The sequence below is a fragment of the Cryptomeria japonica genome, chromosome 11, assembly GCF_030272615.1.
Source record: "Cryptomeria japonica chromosome 11, Sugi_1.0, whole genome shotgun sequence".
NCBI classification, from domain to species: Eukaryota; Viridiplantae; Streptophyta; class Pinopsida; order Cupressales; family Cupressaceae; genus Cryptomeria; species Cryptomeria japonica.
In genome coordinates, this window is record NC_081415.1 from 5,894,987 (window position 1) to 5,913,907 (window position 18,921).

The 18,921-nt window shown below is 40.0% G+C and overlaps 1 protein-coding gene across 6 annotated transcripts in view; it reads left to right on the top strand.

Moving 5' to 3' along the window:
- The window catches only part of LOC131036591 (uncharacterized), a 71,382-nt gene that overhangs the window by 36,939 nt on the left and 15,522 nt on the right, over nt 1-18,921 (top strand). For 4 of the 6 annotated variants that reach the window (XM_057968492.2, XM_059213796.1, XM_059213794.1 and 1 more), the window contains 5 exons: nt 9,695-9,754; nt 9,858-9,921; nt 10,066-10,122; nt 10,352-10,404; nt 10,543-10,632. In XM_057968492.2, the coding sequence (XP_057824475.2) occupies nt 9,695-9,754; nt 9,858-9,921; nt 10,066-10,122; nt 10,352-10,404; nt 10,543-10,632 (324 nt within the window). The remainder of the gene's footprint in view (nt 1-9,694; nt 9,755-9,857; nt 9,922-10,065; nt 10,123-10,351; nt 10,405-10,542; nt 10,633-18,921) is intronic. The other 2 variants (XM_057968493.2, XM_059213795.1) reach the window with 1 other exon arrangement.

Genomic DNA, 18,921 nt, shown 5'->3' on the forward strand with positions numbered 1-18,921 from the left:
TGTAGATTATTTCTTCTTTTTGACAATCTGGTATATCCACACCTTTAGCAAATGTTAATTGAGTTTGAAAATATTTCAATCTTGGAGGTGTAAGGATATTTGTTTTTGAGAATTTCTTTGTAATTAGGCAATATTATATATTAAATAATTAAGAGCTAAATGTATTTTTGGAGTAATAATGGTGTAATTGCATATCAAGTGAAGAATTTTCAGAAAATAGGGGGAAAAGTTTTTTATTTTCAAAATATGTGTACAATAGGTGGGGTGGTTAATTTATTGGTTGCATTATTGGTGGAAGCCAACATCCGAGGAGATTTGAAGCTATTGCATTGAGGGTAGGGAGGGGGGCGGATCTCATCGGTAGAAGACAGAGGCAAGGATCGACAAAGTCCGACCATCAATGCGCCTCCAAAAGAAAGTTCCTTCTATTATGTCAAGTTCAACGCTAAAGTGGGGAATGTTAGAAATTAGTTCATGACATTTTAATATTTGTATGTGATAATATATTTAAAAAAATAAATTAACATGTTAATTTTAATTTGTTAAATAGATGTTAATTATTAATAATATTAGTTAGTTGGATGGCTTGGGTAATTAGTAAGTTGAAAGGCTTTATAAAGCCATATTGTGTCAAATCACATAAGTTGAAGATAACTGATTAATTAATGTGTTTGAGCCTCTGGTTCTACTTACTCTGATATGAAGTAAATTCAATATGCGAGCTTTTTGTTTGCTTTGCAAGAACTTATTGTTGCCCTACAGAAATGTGTACACTTGTGTGGAGTAGAAAATAATGGACTGAAAAGCTTTTGAACTTGCTCTTCCTGAGATTTTCCCAGTTAAGGGTTTCTCTAAGGTGCATGGTATGTCTTTGTTCATTTTCTTTTGTATTTATTGCATTCTTGATTTCTGTTTTGCTTTCTACATATTGATATGGATTCAATGAACATGTTACATTTGTATGAAAATTAGTTTTTGTAGGGAATAGTGTGTTTGAAATTGTGGTGTAGTGTTAACAAGACAAAATCTGTAAGTTGGTGATTGCTAGGGGTATAACTCTAGTTGTTTACAGATCAAGCTATGAATAAAATTCTAGAGCCATTTTTCTGCTTTATTTTGAACCATTATTAGGGCTTCCTCTTTTTTTTTTCTACTTTATTTTGTTCATTTGTTTAATCTTTCGTATTCTCTTTCATTTGTTCTTTTTTTTTTTCTTCTTCTTTCTTTTTCTGTAATGGGCACCCTAGAATGCCCAAAAACTAACCCCACTGCTGATAGGAATTTAGTCAAACAGTTTGCAGCCAATTCCTTATTCCTCCGTTTAATGTTTCAATGTTTTTTTTGTTTTAAGTCTTTGCACAGGTATGAAACCACATAACATGAACTAAAAAGAATTTACAATAATAGGCAAGCTGGAAATTGAACTACTGCTGTTATAATATTATTTCCGGAATTAACAAACTCAAATACAAAGCAGGTTATTTTCAACTCACTAAATACTCCAGCATTTTGACATAATGTTCCAACAAAAGTTTCTAATTCTGCTGCTACAGTAACATGAATAGTGCTAGATGAATAGTGCCGCGTGAATAGTGCCAGGTGAATAGTACCCGCGTGAATAGTGCCACGTGAATAGTGTCGCGTGAATAGTACCCCGCGTGAATAGTGTCGCGTGAATAGTACCCGCGTGAATAGTGTCGCGGCCTGTAGTTGGAAATGCAACCAAATAATGCTGCTGCTTGTAGCTGGAAATGCAACCAAATAATGCTGCTGCCTGTGGCTGAAAAATGCACCCAATCTGCCTGTAAATGAAGCTGATCACAAAGGATTCCAAAGGCCAAACCCCAAGGGAATGACGTCTAGAATGTCACAAGAGAGGATAGACGTCCTCTAATGCCAAGAACGGATCTGCAACTCACACACCAAATTCTTCTCATATCCAACATGCCCAATGAAGCCACAAAAGCTCCCTTTTATTCTTTCTCCAAGGGGCGACCCAACTCACTCAGACAATGTGGGATAAAACATGTTCAATATAAAACATATTAAAATATTCACTTATGTCTCCCTTGGTTGCCCCTTTGATTTACACATATCTCCATAAAATAAATATTAAAGTAACACTTTAATATTTTACAATTAAATTAAATGTTACTTTAATAAAACTTCAGGCATTAAAAAATATTAGCAATCGGACTCCGAATAGCGTGAGTGATAGCTCGTCGGAAAGCTCTCGCCAAGGAGTATCAAATCCAATCACCAAAACTAGCCTCCGTTGTGTCCTGCTGACTTACTAAAAATAGTAAGTACGCCTGAAACTAAGTAAATCAACTTCGTTTTGGCCCAAACTGGAAATGACTAGGCCAAAACACTCCAGGATCCCTTTAAACCCTTCGTTAGCCCTCGGGACCATGTAGAGCTAGGCTAACGCACATATGCTTGGTCAGTCTGCTAGAGTGGGGACATTACAGTCCGCCCCCCTTGAAATTGCTTGTCCTCAAGCAATCTCAATCCAGCCTGCTGTATCACCTGCTCATTCTCCCATGTAGCATCTTCCTCCGGCAGGTCTCTCCATCTGACCAAATACTCCTTCACTATCCTGTTTCTGAGTTTTCTCACTCTGGTGTCCAGAATAGCCTCAGGTACTAACACGAGCTTCCCCTCCTCATCCAAAGGGGGTAAATCTGCAGAAGGTACTACACTCTGACCAATAGCTTTCTTAAGCCTAGACACATGAAATACATTGTGTACTCGACTGCCCTCTGGAAGCTCAAGCTCATAGGCGACTTCGCCCACTCTGCGAATCACCCTGTAGGGACCATAAAATCTAGGCTTCAGCTTCTCTGCCCCGCTCCTCTTGAGAGATGACTGCCTATATGGCTGTAGCCTCAAGTATACCATATCCCCTACCTCGAAACTGCGCTCTACCCTGTGCTGATCAGCATACAACTTTTGTTGATTCTGAGCTTGCTGTATGTTCTCCTTGAGCACTCTCAGGATATCCTGACTATCTTGCAATAAGTCTTTCGCTTTGGGCACCCTGCTGTCCCCCAAAACCAGATCCATGAAGCTTGGTGCTTCATAACCATAAAGTGCCATGAAGGGTGTCATCCTGATGGACATATGATATGTAGTGTTGTAACAGTATTCTCCCATATGCAACCATCTAACCCAAGCCCTCTGCTGTGTAGTCACATAGTTCCTCAAATATCCCCCCACCCATTTATTCACAATCTCCGTCTGCCCATCTGTTTGCGGATGATAACTAGTGCTGGGTGTAAGATCTGTGCCACACAACGTAAACAACTCTTGCCAGAAAATACTCATAAATTTACTATCCCGATCACTGACAATGAATCTAGGTAGCCCATGTAACCTGAATATCTCTTTGAAGAAAAGATCTGCCACCTGTGCTGCTGTGTAAGTGGACGGAATAGCAAAGAAGTGAGCGAACTTCGTTAAACGGTCTACCACCACATAGATGCAATCCCTCCCTTGCACTCGTGGCAACCCAGTGATAAAGTCCATTGAAATACTTTCCCATTTCCTATCTGGAATGGGCAAGGGTTGTAGTAAACCTGCAGGGAACGTGTGCTCTCCCTTATTCTGCTGGCAAACTGCACACTCCCTGACATACGTCTGAACATCATCCTTGAGCCCTCTCCATGAGAATAGCTCTCGGATCTACCTATAGGTCTTGAAGACCCCCGGATGCCTAGCTGTAGGTGCATCATGAAATGCCCTAAGTATCGCTTCTCTCAACTGTGATGACGGAATCAAGTAAACTCTGTCCTGAAATCTGATCAATCCATCTATCACCTCATAGCGATCATCCTGCGTAGTACCTGAAATCAAACCAGACGCCCAAGTATCCCCGACATACTCTGCTATAATCTTATCCCTCCAATCTCCTGTAATCTCTGCAAGAGCACAAATGTGAGGTCTTCTGGATAAGGCATCAGCTACTACATTCCTCTTCCCTTTGACAAACTCAATGTCAAAGTCATAAGCCTGCAATTTAGTGACCCACTTCTGCTGCCTGTCATTCAAGTCTCGCTAGCTCATGAAATACTTTATGCTATTGTGATCCGTCTTGATCACAAACTTCCCTCCAACCAAGTAGGATCGGAATTTGGCCAAGGCATGCATGATGGCCAACATCTCACGATCATAAATAGAATAGCTCCTCTCCACACCTCGGAGCTTCCTACTCTCAAAAGCAATGGGGTGCTTCTCCTGCATCAATACTGCTCCAATCCCATCACCCGATGCATCACAATGAAGCTCAAAGGGCTTCGTGAAGTCTGGTAGAGCTAGAACTGGACACGAAGACATCACCTGCTTGAAATGCTCAAAACACCTCTGTGCTGCCTCTGTCCACATGAAGGCCCCCTTCTTAGTAAGATCTGTCAAAGGAGCAGCTGTCTGAGAAAACCCCTTAACAAATCTCCTATAAAAACCACATAAGCCAAAGAACCCCTTAAGCTGAGTAAGGTTCGTAGGTCTGGGCCAATCAACAATAGCTCTAATCTTTTCAGGATCCACCCGAACTCCCTTTGCACTGATAATATGACCAAGGTACAAAAGCTCTGTCATCCCGAACTCACACTTAGACTCCTTGGCATACAGGGACTCTCTCTCCAAAATAGATAGCACCTCCTCAAGATGTTGTAAATGCTCCCCCCATGTCTTGCTAAAGATCAAAATATCATCAAAGAAAATCAAAACGTATCTCCTCAATTGCCCCCTAAACACCTGGTTCATGCAACTCTGAAAAGTAGCAGGAGCATTGGTTAGCCCAAATGGCATAACCAGAAACTCAAAATGACCATAGTGACACCGAAAAGCTGTTTTCTCAATGTCCTCTGCTCTCATACTGATCTGATGATACCCTGATCTCAAATCTATCTTTGTGAATACACATGCCCCATGTAGCTCATCTATCAGCTCATCTATCCGCGGAATGGGGTACCTGTTCTTAATGGTTTTTTTGTTCAAGGCCCTGTAGTCAATGCACATGCGCATTGTTCCATCCTTCTTCTTAACCAAGACAACTGCTGAAGCAAATGGGCTTTTGCTTGGCCTGATGTGCCCCATTTCCAACAACTCCTTAATTGCCTTCTCTATCTCATCCTTATGTTTCTTAGGATGACGATAGGGAGTGATCATCACTGGTTTGGCTCCCTCCTCGAGCTCAATAACATGCTCTGCACCCCTATCGGGAGGAACCCCATGAGGAATATCACCAAATACCTTGGCATGCCTGTCAAGTATCTCCTGTATATCTGGTGGATGACTCTTCACTCGAGGCTCCGGTGAAGCTGGCATAACTAAGCACTCTGTTGCCCACTCTATGTCATTATGTCGAAAAAGTCTCTCCATTCTCCTCAAAGACACTACCCTGCAACTCCCATCTGAAAGTCCCCTGAGCACAACAGTCCTACCCTCATGCTGAAACCTCATCTCCAACTTCGCTAGATTGAAAGTGAACTCAACCAGCGATGCCATCCATGTCATACCAAGGATGACGTCGTAATCTCCCATGTCCACAACATAGAAATCATCCTCCAACTCATAACCATCTCCAAATCTAATGTGAAGATTCGAAACCTTCTGAGTACATAATAGCTTTTGGCCATTAGCCACCATGACTCTAAAACCATCATGCTCCTCTGTCTGTAAGCCTCTCCTGGCTACCAACTGTGTATCAATAAAGTTATGCGTAGCCCTAGTGTCAATAAGGGAAATCACCTTCTGTCCCTGGATAGTACCTCTCACCTTAAAGGTGATTGCCTTCTGAGCCCCGGTTAACCGTGCCAATGATCTGTCATCCCCAACAGTTCTGCTCCTCTCTGTAGTACTACTCTCATCTGAATTGGAGTGCTGATCCTCCCCCTCTGACTCTGACTCCTCTGCTGAAAAATACTCCATTTGATTTGCCTTAGCCTTGAGAGGGCATTTATGAGATAAGTCCCAAGGCTCTCTACACTGGAAGCACAGTTTCTTCTTTCGAAGTTCATTCAAGGTTTCACTGTCTAGTCCTTTTGATCCTTCTTTGGGTTTGTTATACTCTTTCTGAAATGGTTTTTTGTCTTTGTCCTTGCGGTAGGAAGAATCTGTTGAATGGTATTTTCCTTTGTATACCGAAGGGGCTAAATCTCGTGCCTTTTTAGTTGCTTCTGCTAAGGTGAGTGGATCATGTCCCTTCACCCAACCACGTAATGGATCAGCAAGCCCATCACAAAATAACACCACCAATCTCCTAGGAGAGATATCAGTAACAAGTACAGACAACCGCTGAAACTCGGCGATGTAAGCATCCACCGAACCTGTCTGTTTTAACTGTGCTAGCTCCTTGAAATGTAACTCGGGATCCCTAGTGTCAAATCTCTCAATCAATCTTTCTGTGAATTCCTCATAGGATGTAATCTGATTATGCCCCAGAGTCACCATGCCATGTTGCTACCATTCATGCGCAACGCCGTCCAAATGCATAGCCGCATACTTGATAGCCTCCTCCTCAGGCATAGGATTAAGCTGTAAGTATGTATCTACCTTCTGCACCCAAGCTCGTGCAGTCATCTTCCCTGAAGCATCATAATAAGGCAAGGAAAGTTTTCCAACTTTCTTTCTTAGCTCAAAATTCTGATTCCTCCCTCCTGCTCTAGGCATATGTCTCATCCTCAAGTCCATATAATCTCTGAGGGAAATATCCGCCTGAAACTCGGGTCCACTGGCCTCCCAGTCCCTCCTGAACTGACCCTGTAACTCAGTAATCTGCGGTTCGTTCACTGGTTGAACCGGATCCCTAGGTGGAAAGGTGGGTAGAAGAGGTCTCGAGCTCGTTGTTCGAGCTGGGTGTGCAATGTGTCTAAAGTTATCCGCCTCAATCCCATTGTTGCCATGTCCATTATTACCATTAATGTTATTCTCAGGGCCATTGTTGTTGCCTCGGCCTCCATTATTATCATTGCCCCTATTGTTATCGTTTCCCCCATTGTTATTGTTTCCATTGTTGGCATCACCTGGATTAATATTAACGCCCATCTGTCTAGCCATAAGCTGCAACATCATGTCCATTCGCCTATTCTGCTCCTGTTGCATACGCTGCCCTTGCTCTAACGTACCCAGTAACTGTCTGAACATTACCTCCCCCTGATCTGGAACGATATTCCTCTCATCTCGGTCACCCATACTGCTGTCCTGATCGAAGAATATTTCCTCTATGTCTGTATGACTGGATTCTATGTCCACCTGCATGGATGAACTAGACTGCTCACTCTGACTATCCGGATTTCTATTTTGTCTGGCCCTGGTATTGCGAAAATTATAATGCCCCTGTCGCATGCTCAATCATACATTCTGGACCTGTTTTATTTCTGCAATATGTTTTGGTGAAAGTTTCCCACAAGATGGCAGAATCTTCTGCTTTGATACCACTGTAATGGGCACCCTAGAATGCCCAAAAACTAACCCCACTGCTAATAGGAATTTAGTCAAACAGTTTGCAGCCAATTCCTTATTCCTCCGTTTAATGTTTCAATGTTTTTTTTGTTTTAAGTCTTTGCACAGGTATGAAACCACATAACATGAACTAAAAAGAATTTACAATAATAGGCAAGCTGGAAATTGAACTACTGCTGTTATAATATTATTTCCGGAATTAACAAACTCAAATACAAAGCAGGTTATTTTCAACTCACTAAATACTCCAGCATTTTGACATAATGTTCCAACAAAAGTTTCTAATTCTGCTGCTACAGTAACATGAATAGTGCTGCATGAATAGTGCTGCATGAATAGTGCCAGATGAATAGTGCCGCGTGAATAGTGCCAGGTGAATAGTACCCGCGTGAATAGTGCCACGTGAATAGTGTCGCGTGAATAGTACCCGCGTGAATAGTGTCGCGTGACTAGTACCCGCGTGAATAGTGTCGCGGCCTGTAGCTGGAAATGCAACCAAATAATGCTGCTGCTTGTAGCTGGAAATGCAACCAAATAATGCTGCTGCCTGTGGCTGAAAAATGCACCCAATCTGCCTGTAAATGAAGCTGATCGCAAAGGATTCCAAAGGCCAAACCCCAAGGGAATGACGTCTAGAATGTCACAAGAGAGGATAGACGTCCTCTAATGCCAAGAACGGATCTGCAACTCACACACCAAATTCTTCTCATATCCAACATGCCCAATGAAGCCACAAAAGCTCCCTTTTATTCTTTCTCCAAGGGGCGACCCAACTCACTCAAACAATGTGGGATAAAACATGTTCAATATAAAACATATTAAAATATTCACTTATGTCTCCCTTGGTTGCCCCTTTGATTTACACATATCTCCATAAAATAAATATTAAAGTAACACTTTAATATTTTACAATTAAATTAAATGTTACTTTAATAAAACTTCAGGCATTAAAAAATATTAGCAATCGGACTCCAAATAGCGTGAGTGATAGCTCGTCGGAAAGCTCTCGCCAAGGAGTATCAAATCCAATCACCAAAACTAGCCTCCGTTGTGTCCTGCTGACTTACTAAAAATAGTAAGTATGCCTGAAACTAAGTAAATCAACTTCGTTTTGGCCCAAACTGGAAATGACTAGGCCAAAACACTCCAGGATCCCTTTAAACCCTTCGTTAGCCCTCGGGACCATGTAGAGCTAGGCTAACGCACATATGCTTGGTCAGTCTGCTAGAGTGGGGACATTACATTTTCTCCTTAACTGGAAATCGGGAATTATACCTGAAATTAGTTATCTCCACTAGTTTTCTCCATATCTTTATATCTCTGCTCTGAATTGAAATCACTAGCTATGTTGGTGTTACTCTTCTTTAGTTCATCAAGGGATTGAAATTTATCCTTCAAAAATAGTACTTCAGTATCATTATTTATCAACTCACTTTTGTAGATTTCTTGATCCCTGTGTACTATAAGAAGTTTCTCGTATTCTCAATTTTCTAAGAAATCTTGTTCCACGTCATCTGAACTCAGAAAAATACCTTTCCACTGAATGAACTTATGCTATCAAAGAGAAGCTTCCTCATCTAAGTTACTTGTACAACCTTTCACTAAAAAGGCTTATAAATTTTTTTTTTAGTTTAAATGTGTACCACCATCCTCCAGTATCAATATAATCTCTTTCAGAACATTTGGCATCTCCATGAAGCACATAAAGATTATCAAGTTATCATTCATGTGATGTGTAAAACTTAATTAAAACCAATGAACATCGAACATTGAGATCAGAATTCAAATCAAAGGTGACTCTTACATAAACATCCAAATTCTTTCAAGTGGACATGCCTATTTCTGTCTTTTTAGTGTTTGGTATGAATTCTGCTCAACTTACCAAACTTTTTGTGTGCTGAGTTCTTACCATGCTCATGTTTGTAGCTGTTGTTATTAATAATTGACAATTTATTTGATAATTTCTTGTTTGAGTTGCAAGGGAATTATGGTAGATGTGCCAAAGCTACGCTACTTTTTTTCTTTTTGTGTATTCTATGTAATTTACCTATGGCTTCAGTTCATGAAAAATCCAGAGAATGATCTATAGGTGCATATATCAACAAGTTCAGAAGTGTGGTATATTTTAAATATTGCATGTACTATGTGTCTTTACTCTTTGTATCAGCTCTTGGTTTTGTTATTGTTTTTCAAGAAAACTGAAATGTATGACTCTTCCATTCATATTCAGGTAGTTGGTGGCAAGAGACCAGACCTTGTTATTGGAGCAGATACAGTAGTTGAGCTACATGTGTGTTTGCTGTTTTCACCTGTTAATTGAGCGTGTTCTTTCTTTTGAAGCACCATTTAGCATCATGTTAGTCTTGTCATAATTATTTGTGTATATTTGTCAGAGAAAAATCTTAGAAAAACCAGAAGATGAAAAGGATGCATTCAACATGCTTTCAAACTTAAGTGGTACTATTCTGTTGTGCAACATATTTGATTCTTTTGTGAATACTGATGTTCTTGTTCCTTCTTCTAGGATTTCGCTTTTGTAATTCTGATCTAACTTCATAAAGGATTGATTTCTTTGGTAATCTTTAAAATTTTGTGGAATAGGATGTGAACATAAGGTGTATACTGGCGTTTCACTTGTGCTTTCTCCATTGATCCCAGGTGAATATCTTTTCTCTTTATTCTGCTTGTTCCCTCACTAATGCAACTGACTACTTATAAGTCTGTTGACCTTCTTTGATCATTTTTTATATTGATATGATCTGTTTCTTTCTCTCCTTCTCAGTTCCTGTGGTTTTTCATATTTATACCAATTACAAAATTTTAGCTACATATTTGACTATCAATTGCGTGATAAATAATTTTTGACAATGTCCATGATTCTATGAAGATCCAAAGATTGGGGACCCACCAGTGGTGCGAACATTCTGGGAGGAAACAAAGGTTTTCTTCTTTCATTGGCAATTGAATTGCAATCATACATAACAATTGTATTTGTGAATCTTAATCTTAGTATATTGTGTGATTTTTGGTGGGAATACCTCATCCTAATCAAGAGCTAAAGTCCTTGAACTTTCCCAGGTAGAGTTTGCAAATATAGAGGATGTAGCAATCAATGCATATGTCAACTCAGGGGAGCCCATGGATAAGGCTGGTGCCTATGGCATTCAAGTTAAGTATTCAAAATAAGCTCATCTCACAATTCTCATTATTGAACATGCTAATGAAAATAATTGATACAAATTGAAAGTCTGTATGGAGATCAACTGAGAATCTTTTCTCGTTTGGATAGGTAAAGTGATGGAATCTACTGGGGCCCTTTCCCATTAACAAAAAGAAACTGAGATATATCCAGTAAAACTAAGGAACAACACTCTGATATGTAAAAAGGCACCCTACCAAAGAGAACCAGGCAAGATCAAACAAGTGAAATGCTGAAAAGACACACCAACTACATTGACTCTATAGCTCAAGAAAGTAGTAAAAGCTGATCCCTCAATAGCTCTACTAATCCTTATGAAATAGGTGAACCAAGATGCAAGATTAAACACATGCTGAGACTGCTTCCTTCCCTTATGGGAAAGAATAGCCTCCATAATCCACTAGGATTTATCTCCAGTTGAATCCCTGGCTTCTGTTTGCAGTCCTTCAGCTTCTGATTTCTTCCCTCTGCACTTTCTAAAAAATATTTGTGATCACTAATTAGTATTCCTCTTCCTCCCTACAATCTTGAGACACTGCATCCTTCATATCCTTCAACTCCCTGAAATCCTGTGTCTCTTCTCTATTGACCTCCATCTACTTGAAGATTCAAAACCTTAACTTAATGTGTGTCTTTTTTCTTAAAGAAATTTTCTTTAGGCCGACTGCCCTCTTCCTTGCCATCGACTGAAGAAGGGGAAAAGTGATCCCCTATTGCTCTTTACCAGAAGGTCTCCATGATTTCTCTGGATGAAATCTATGTCAGGACTTACAAATTTTTGAATCCATTTCTGCAGATGGACTGTACAGGATCCAGAGAAAATTTGAGAGGAACATTCTGTGATTTTATGCCCTAACATGTTGAAGTGAAAGTTCTTGAAAGGAAGCCCTTCAAAAATCACAAATTGGGTCCAAGATCCCCATGAGTATAATATCTTGAGAGATTGGCTGAGAAATGTCAACCAAATCACAAACCCTCCCAAATCTGTTCTAGTGGTTGTCATTCTGTTTGTCAATTTTAACAAAATTTTCCACATTCTCAACCAACCGTTAAATCAAATCAGGATCTCTCATTCACAATGTTGAGTTATACAAACAAACTGACATAGGAATCTTGGTGATGGAGCAAACTACAGGATCAAAACCCAGTATCTAGGGGCTCACAATTACACCAACCTATCTGAAGAACCAAGGGCCATTATTCCACATAAAATGATGATTCTAGCAGTCTGAAAACTGAACAAAGAAGAATCCCCTACCTAACTAAGATAGAGAAGGATTCACAATATTGCTCCATGTTGATCTCATCCAATGAACAATCTCCTGATATTTCAGATGTTTCTCCATGCATCTACACACAAGTGATCCGGGGGATATTTTCACCAAAAAATTGAAGTATCTCCAAAGCTCCAAAAATCAGCATCATGATAAAGTTCTTGAGATCCTGATTCCAATGCAACTTGAACCGGCCAAAAAGGAGTCCATACGTCCGAGTTATGGCCGGTCAAAGTTTGGTCAAACCAAGTATGGAGGCTGTCAAAAGGTAAAAAATAATCATCCCAAAAGTGATCAACAATGGGTTTCAAATTAAAGAGCTCGTCGAAAGCTTTCCAACGACGTTTGTTTCGTAAAAAACGGAGTCCGTATGAGGAAGTGTTGTGACGTTTTCACACATCGCCCCATTGCAAATGGGGACCCATGTTTTTTTTGCTTTTTAGGGTTTGTTTTCTAGGTTTTTAGGGTTTTGCTAGTTAGCCTTTGCATTTTGAATGTCGCCCAGGGGATCAATAGGATAGCAAGTCCGGCTTGAGTGAGGTCCTGATCTTGAAAATTGGCTAAGTCTGAAAGTCCTGATCCTGAAATTTGGCTAAGTCTGGAATGTCCTGATCCTGAATTTGACTAAGTCTGGAAACTGAAAAACCTCCAAAAACTAGATTTTGCAATATAACCCCTGGAGGTCTGAAACCACTCTCAAACATCCTGAAAGTATATAGGGAATATAACTTAAAGTATAAGAAAGATCTTTCTTATACTTAAATGTTATATTCCATAAAAATTATCCTGATAGAGAGTGCGAAAAGTCAAATTTCGCTCGTGTCCTTCTCCAAGGGTCCAGAGCGAAAAGCGCTCCTGTCCCTCTCCAAGGGACCAAGGCGAATCGCTCGTGTCCCTCACCAAGGGACCAGAGCGAAAATGCTTAGTGGAGTCATTTCTGACCTTGTTTGGACGAATTGAGACATCAAAGGCATGGTGAAGGACGAAATGAGCATGATAGAGCATCCAGACTTGATCAAAAACAATGAAATGATCAAGTTTTTACCTAGAGGGTCAAATTCGCTCCTGTCCCTCACTGAAGGACCAGAGCGAAATTCTTCATAAGGTACGATCTGGGCAAAGATCAAGTCAAGTTTATGTTTGAAGGCAAGAAAGGAGATGAAATGAACTCATTGAAGATAAATTGAAGATTACCAAATGCCATCAAAGGACCGAAATGCTTAAATTCGCTCCTGTCCCTCAGGAAGGGACCAGAGCGATATTTCCATAAAGGCCAAGATTTGGAAAGTTTATCAAGTGTTAAGTGATTAAGGAGAATCAAGGGACTTCATTTTACGCATCGAAAGCAATGGCAAGTTGAAGAACGCAAGAACAAGCCCAAAACCTTGAAGTTCGCTCCTGTCCCTCTCCAAGGGACCAGAGCGATGTTTATCATATTGGCCAAATCTCTCAAAAATCACGTGAAGTTAAGGTTTTGCAAGGTGGTAAAAGGTCCGAGGCATGATTAGAAGATGATATACAAAGGCTTCAAACGTTAAACGATCACCAATTTGTATAAAGAGCCTATATCGCTCCTGTCCTTTGGACAAGGACCAAAGCGATTTCTATTAAAACACTCATGCTCCTTCAAAATCAAGACAATGCAAGGGTGGGCAAGATCGAGGACGCCATTTGAAAGATAATGAACGAGGAACAAAGGTTGGAAGGTGACGCATTTTGGCTAGAGCTTCAAGATCGCTCCTGTCCCTCTCCAAGGGACAAGGGCGATGATCCTTTAAACATCAAAATGCCTTGTGAAAATCAAATGGAACCAGCATAGAATGAACAAACAATGTTATTATTCGCCCTACAATGAAGATTAAAGATCAAAGATGCAAGATTAAGGAGAAATTATGAGGACCGCTCCTGTCCCTTTCCAAGGGACCAGGGCGATATTTGCCAAGACACATGTTATCCTTTAAAGATCACGGCAAAATAAAGTTGCACAAGGTTCGAAACGTCTTCTAAAAGGTGATGAAGGAGGAGTTGATATAAAAAATGGAGAATTTCAAGTGAAAATATTTGGATCGCTCCTGTCCCTCTCCAAGGGACCAGGGCGATATCACCACAAAAGGCATTTGTTCGCACAAGCAAGACACTCAAACTCGAAGGACCCAACTAAAATGCCGATTTGAACGTAAGGATCAAGATTTTGGACGTCAAAAATGCAAGGATCAAGACCAAGTTGATGGATCGCTCCTGTCCCTCAGTCAGGGACCAGGGCGATGAGGTACGTATTATTTCATTTTCAAAAATTTGGCGCTCAAACACATTTCTTTAAATTTATTTTAAATGCTAAAATCGATGGATTGCAAATTTAATTAAAAATGGCATTTAAAATTTGCGCTTGATATTTATTAATTATTTTTGCCTTTATAAAAATCGAAATTTATTAATTTAAATAATAAAGGCATTTAATAATTAATTATTAATTAATAAAAAATCAAATGGGGCGCTTGATTTAAAATTTGTTTCATTTTACAAGGGTCGGCCTTTTAAGTTTATTTTAAATTTGTCTTATTTACCAAAGTCGGCCTAAGATCAATATGAAGGTAAGCGCCTATAAAGGGAAGGTGGTTTATTCATTTCAAATCATCATTTAACATCCTTCATTAGCATGCGATTTGGAGAATACAAAGGAGGTGCGAAATTGTCATAAAAGAGGAGGGCGCAGACATCATCAAAGGAGTGCGAGCTTAGTCTCAAGTTGGGCGAACTTGCCAAAGACCACGTCAAAGATATCCTCAAGGGTGATGAATTGATAAAGGGATTGTTCATTTAAAGAAGATCACGTTGAAGCCATCTAATTTTGATTTTGCCTAGGCAAATTCCTTGTTTTGCATTCTAGAGTTAGCTCTCAACTGAGGTATGGCGATATTTGTTTTATTGATTTTGAATTTTGATCGTCATAGCCTTAAATTTTGAAATTTTGAATTCATAGCTCAATAGTCGTTTTTAGGAAATGATTAATAAAGGACTTATCATTAGGTTTCCTAAATTTGCTCTCTAATTTATGTTATGTATTGCAAAATCATGTTACTAATTTTGAAATGTTGTGTAGGCATCAAATGGAGATCTCATCAAGGAAAATCAAGCCGGATCAAGGACGGTCTTCGCCAGGCGATCAAGCCAGGACATGGGCGACCTCTTTCAATCCAGCGTTCCAAGGCGAGGTACATCATCATCTTGCACATCAAAGACAAAAGGAGTTAGAACAAGAGTTAATTAAAGATAGCCTCTCAACGACATCAAGTTGAATATCTACCAAGTTACAAGTGTCAAATGAGGTGGCGTCCTAGTCATCATTTCTCCAATCAGTGAGGTCCACCTCAGCATGTCTAGATTCAATGTACTTAACTCATGGAAGGTGGCACAAACTCCGATGTACCTACCCCGGCTATCCATTGGTCAATTTTTCTAGAAGGGACATGTGTCCAAGCAATACAATTATTTCATTGGTCAAGCATTAAATGTTATGTAATGGTTGTAACAAACCCTAATTAGGGTTTTCATTGTTGAATCTGGGCCATTGATCTCGAATTGATCTAAGCCATCAAATTGTATTGTGGGCACTATATAAGCCCAGGCATTTCATTTGTAAAGGTTAATTAGCAATAAGTTAGAGATAGCATGTAAATAGTTGGAAGAGTTAGAATATAGTTGATAGAATAGTAATTAGAGTAGAATAGGAGGACAAGGCAAGAAATTGTTGCCATTGATTGTAAACAAACTCCATTTTCATTGAAGTAATGGTGAAGTGTGTCGTTTCTTGCAATTTGCATGGTTTCTTGTTGAGTCTTCAATCTTAGATGGTAGATGATTAGATGAATGGAGGAAATGTGATTGATTGATGGTGGAATTCGTATATCCATACTACTAGCAGTTTGTTGATTGCAGACTTGCCTTGTGTAGTCAACTGGAATCGTTCAGCTTAAGCTCAATTTCAATTTGTTGCCTCTTCATTGATATGCATCAACTTGGATGGTGTCTATGCCTGCGGCGATGATTTGAACATCATAAAGCTTCCCTTAGAAGATCGCACTAGCCTTGTGTAGATGTTCCATTGATGTCAAAACAAGATCTAGTTAGAGTTTCATCAAAAATCAAGTCATTGCTCCTACATTCTTAGTATTAGGATTAGATCCTCTCTTCGCCCTTATCCTTTTTTCATTTTTTTCAAATCTAAGTTAGTCAGAGCCTGTGTCCAGCAAAGCAGATCGGAAGTTCAATCATCACATGTAAGTCCCCTTGTGATCCCAGCAAATCACATCATACCACTGGAGCTTGTCCACACGTAGAGACCCTACATCAAAGAACCTTGGAGTCTACCTAACTGATCCTTTACGCGAATCTTCAGCAGTTAGAGACTATTTTCTCAAGAGAGGATAAGATACCCTTAGGTATTTTATTCTGTGTTAGGCTGTGTACAAAATACACGTCAACAGGAAGTTATGGCAGTTCGAAGGTTGAAGGGAAGAGCATGCTTTTGATGACGTCAGCATGACGTCATCATGCTGACGTGGCAGTTTGCATGTTGTTTTATTAAAAAAAATGGATAATGGGTGGAGATATTCGAACCCATAACAACTTGGAACTAATTCCCCAGCTTAACCGCTAAACCTCAACTTGAACATTCTAATTATAGGCGGCAGTTTTGTTTTAATCTTTATCCGAATCGCCTTTTACTTAAAAGGAAGCCAGTGGGGTTTGAACCCTTGACCATTGGCCTCCTAAAATTTCGGGCGGCCGTTGTGCTATGTATAGCATTTGAAACCATATTGGCATATTTTGTATTTAAACATTATGTTAAACCGCTAACCTTATTTAAATAAGGTTATTTGTTAAAAACAAAACCCTAATAATGGAGTAAAATCCAAACCATAAAATGGAAAGAGGATATGTACGGGATTATTTTCCCAAGGGGGATTATTTTTTGGTTTTGGTGGTTTTAGCTCAATTATGGCTAATTTTATGTATAAAAGGGGGTATTAGGCCCTTGAAAATCATCCAGGTGTGGAGAAGGAGATTATGAACTTGAAGGCTTGTTGATTATTCCTGCACATTGGAGAATAATGTTGCCATTGTGCTTGAAGGGAATATCTTGTAACACTTGTAATTGATTTTGGAGCTAATTGGATCGGTGCCCCTATTGGAGCAGGACCCGGAGACGTAGTCCGACCCGCGGACAAACTCCGTTATCAATTGTGTTTTGTCTTCTATCTTTCTACTCTCTTTCTTTCAGTTCATTACTTTTATTATGCTTTGTTCATTTAAGCATTATTATGTTAATTCGCTCAAATTAAAGCTTTGAATTAACTTATGTAATTGCTATAAGCATTCGTCTGTAATCGTCATAGATCCTAATCAGATCAACAAGGGACCTGCTGCCAAGATCCTTTGAAATTGAATCAGTGCAGTCATCTGAAAGGTGTATATCCTGAACATCTGCCCAGCTAAGTGGAATGTCTTCCAGGGAAAAAAAAACTGGGTCATGATTCCATTTATCAATTGGAACAAGGTTACCTAGACTAGGTTCTATATTACAAACTTCTCTGCATTGTAATCTTCATGCTGCTCTACTTCAGCAAAAGCTCTTTCTGTACACTTTCACAAAGAAGGCAAAAACCTTGACATTGATAGGAGAAGAAATTCCCTTTTCAATAGAGATTTGTCACTGGCAGAAATCATTGCATGTGGAATGGAATAGCAGTTTTTGCACTTCTTAAAAACCCATTGAACAGTAGAAACTGAATTGGGAAGATTCAGAAATCCATTTTGAAAAGAAAAAGACTGTTCAGCTTGCCAATAGCCAACTGGTCTTCTCCATTGAGCTTCTTCCCAGAAACTGCCTTTCTGCTAAGCTGATATATTGTGATGCTCCAGCCTAAATGCTGCGGTGGTGCAGATTTCCGCTGGGTGTGTACCCAGGGCTGGAACCCATCCACGATTGGGCAGCCGCATGACCACGATGGGACTGGGCTGTGCTGGCACTCTGGTGGGATGGAAAACCCCACTCTTAATGCTACTAGGTGCCATTCACCACCAGTGTAGGCTTTTGGCATAGTGGTGGCCTTGCTTGGTATCAGAGCTAAGGTCTCGAGGACAAGCCCTGCGGAGCGTGGTGGGTTGTGATCTCCCAACTTAAATGCTGCGGTGGTGCGGATTCCCGGTGGGCGTGTGCCCAAGGCTGGGACCCGCCCATGTTCGGGCAGCCACGTGTCCACGAGGGGGTTGGCCTGCACTAGCACTTTGGTGGGACGGAAAACCCCACTCTTAATGCCACTGGGTTCCATTCACCACTAGTCTAGGCTTTTGGCGCAGTGATGGCCTTGCTCCAAAAGCCTAGACTGGTGGTGAATGGCGCCTGTTGACGTGCATTTTGTGTCCACGCACAACACAAAATAAAGATTTCCAACGGTCACTTTACTCTCTCTTGATCAAAGTTCAATTGTATGCTAAGATTGCAATAAGTTCAAACAATTGACTCCAAGGTTCTGATTATGCAATGGATGCGACTCAGTTGGCTTGATATGATATGCTAGTAATCCAAGGGGACTTATTTTTGGATCGTTCTTTTACTTCTTTGCTATGGTTGGACTTCATCATCGGATATAGCAATTTTGTGATGCTTCTACTTCGAACGAACTGAACTGGAATGGACTGAAATTAAAGGGGAAAGGGTTAGAAGGATCTAGATCTACTCCTAAGGGTAGTGATATCAATAGATAATGCTCTAATGGATGAATTCCAAATAATCAAGTTTTGCTTCGCCAAGATTAACTAAAACTCCACAAGAACTGGTGCAATCTTCCAAGGATGTTGAAGGATTTTCACATCGAGAAAGTGCATTTGAATACCCAAAACAACGCAATCCAAAAGACTATCCACAATCGAACTTAGCACAAATTTAGTTGCTCAAGCTAACTTTACACTGCAACTTATAAT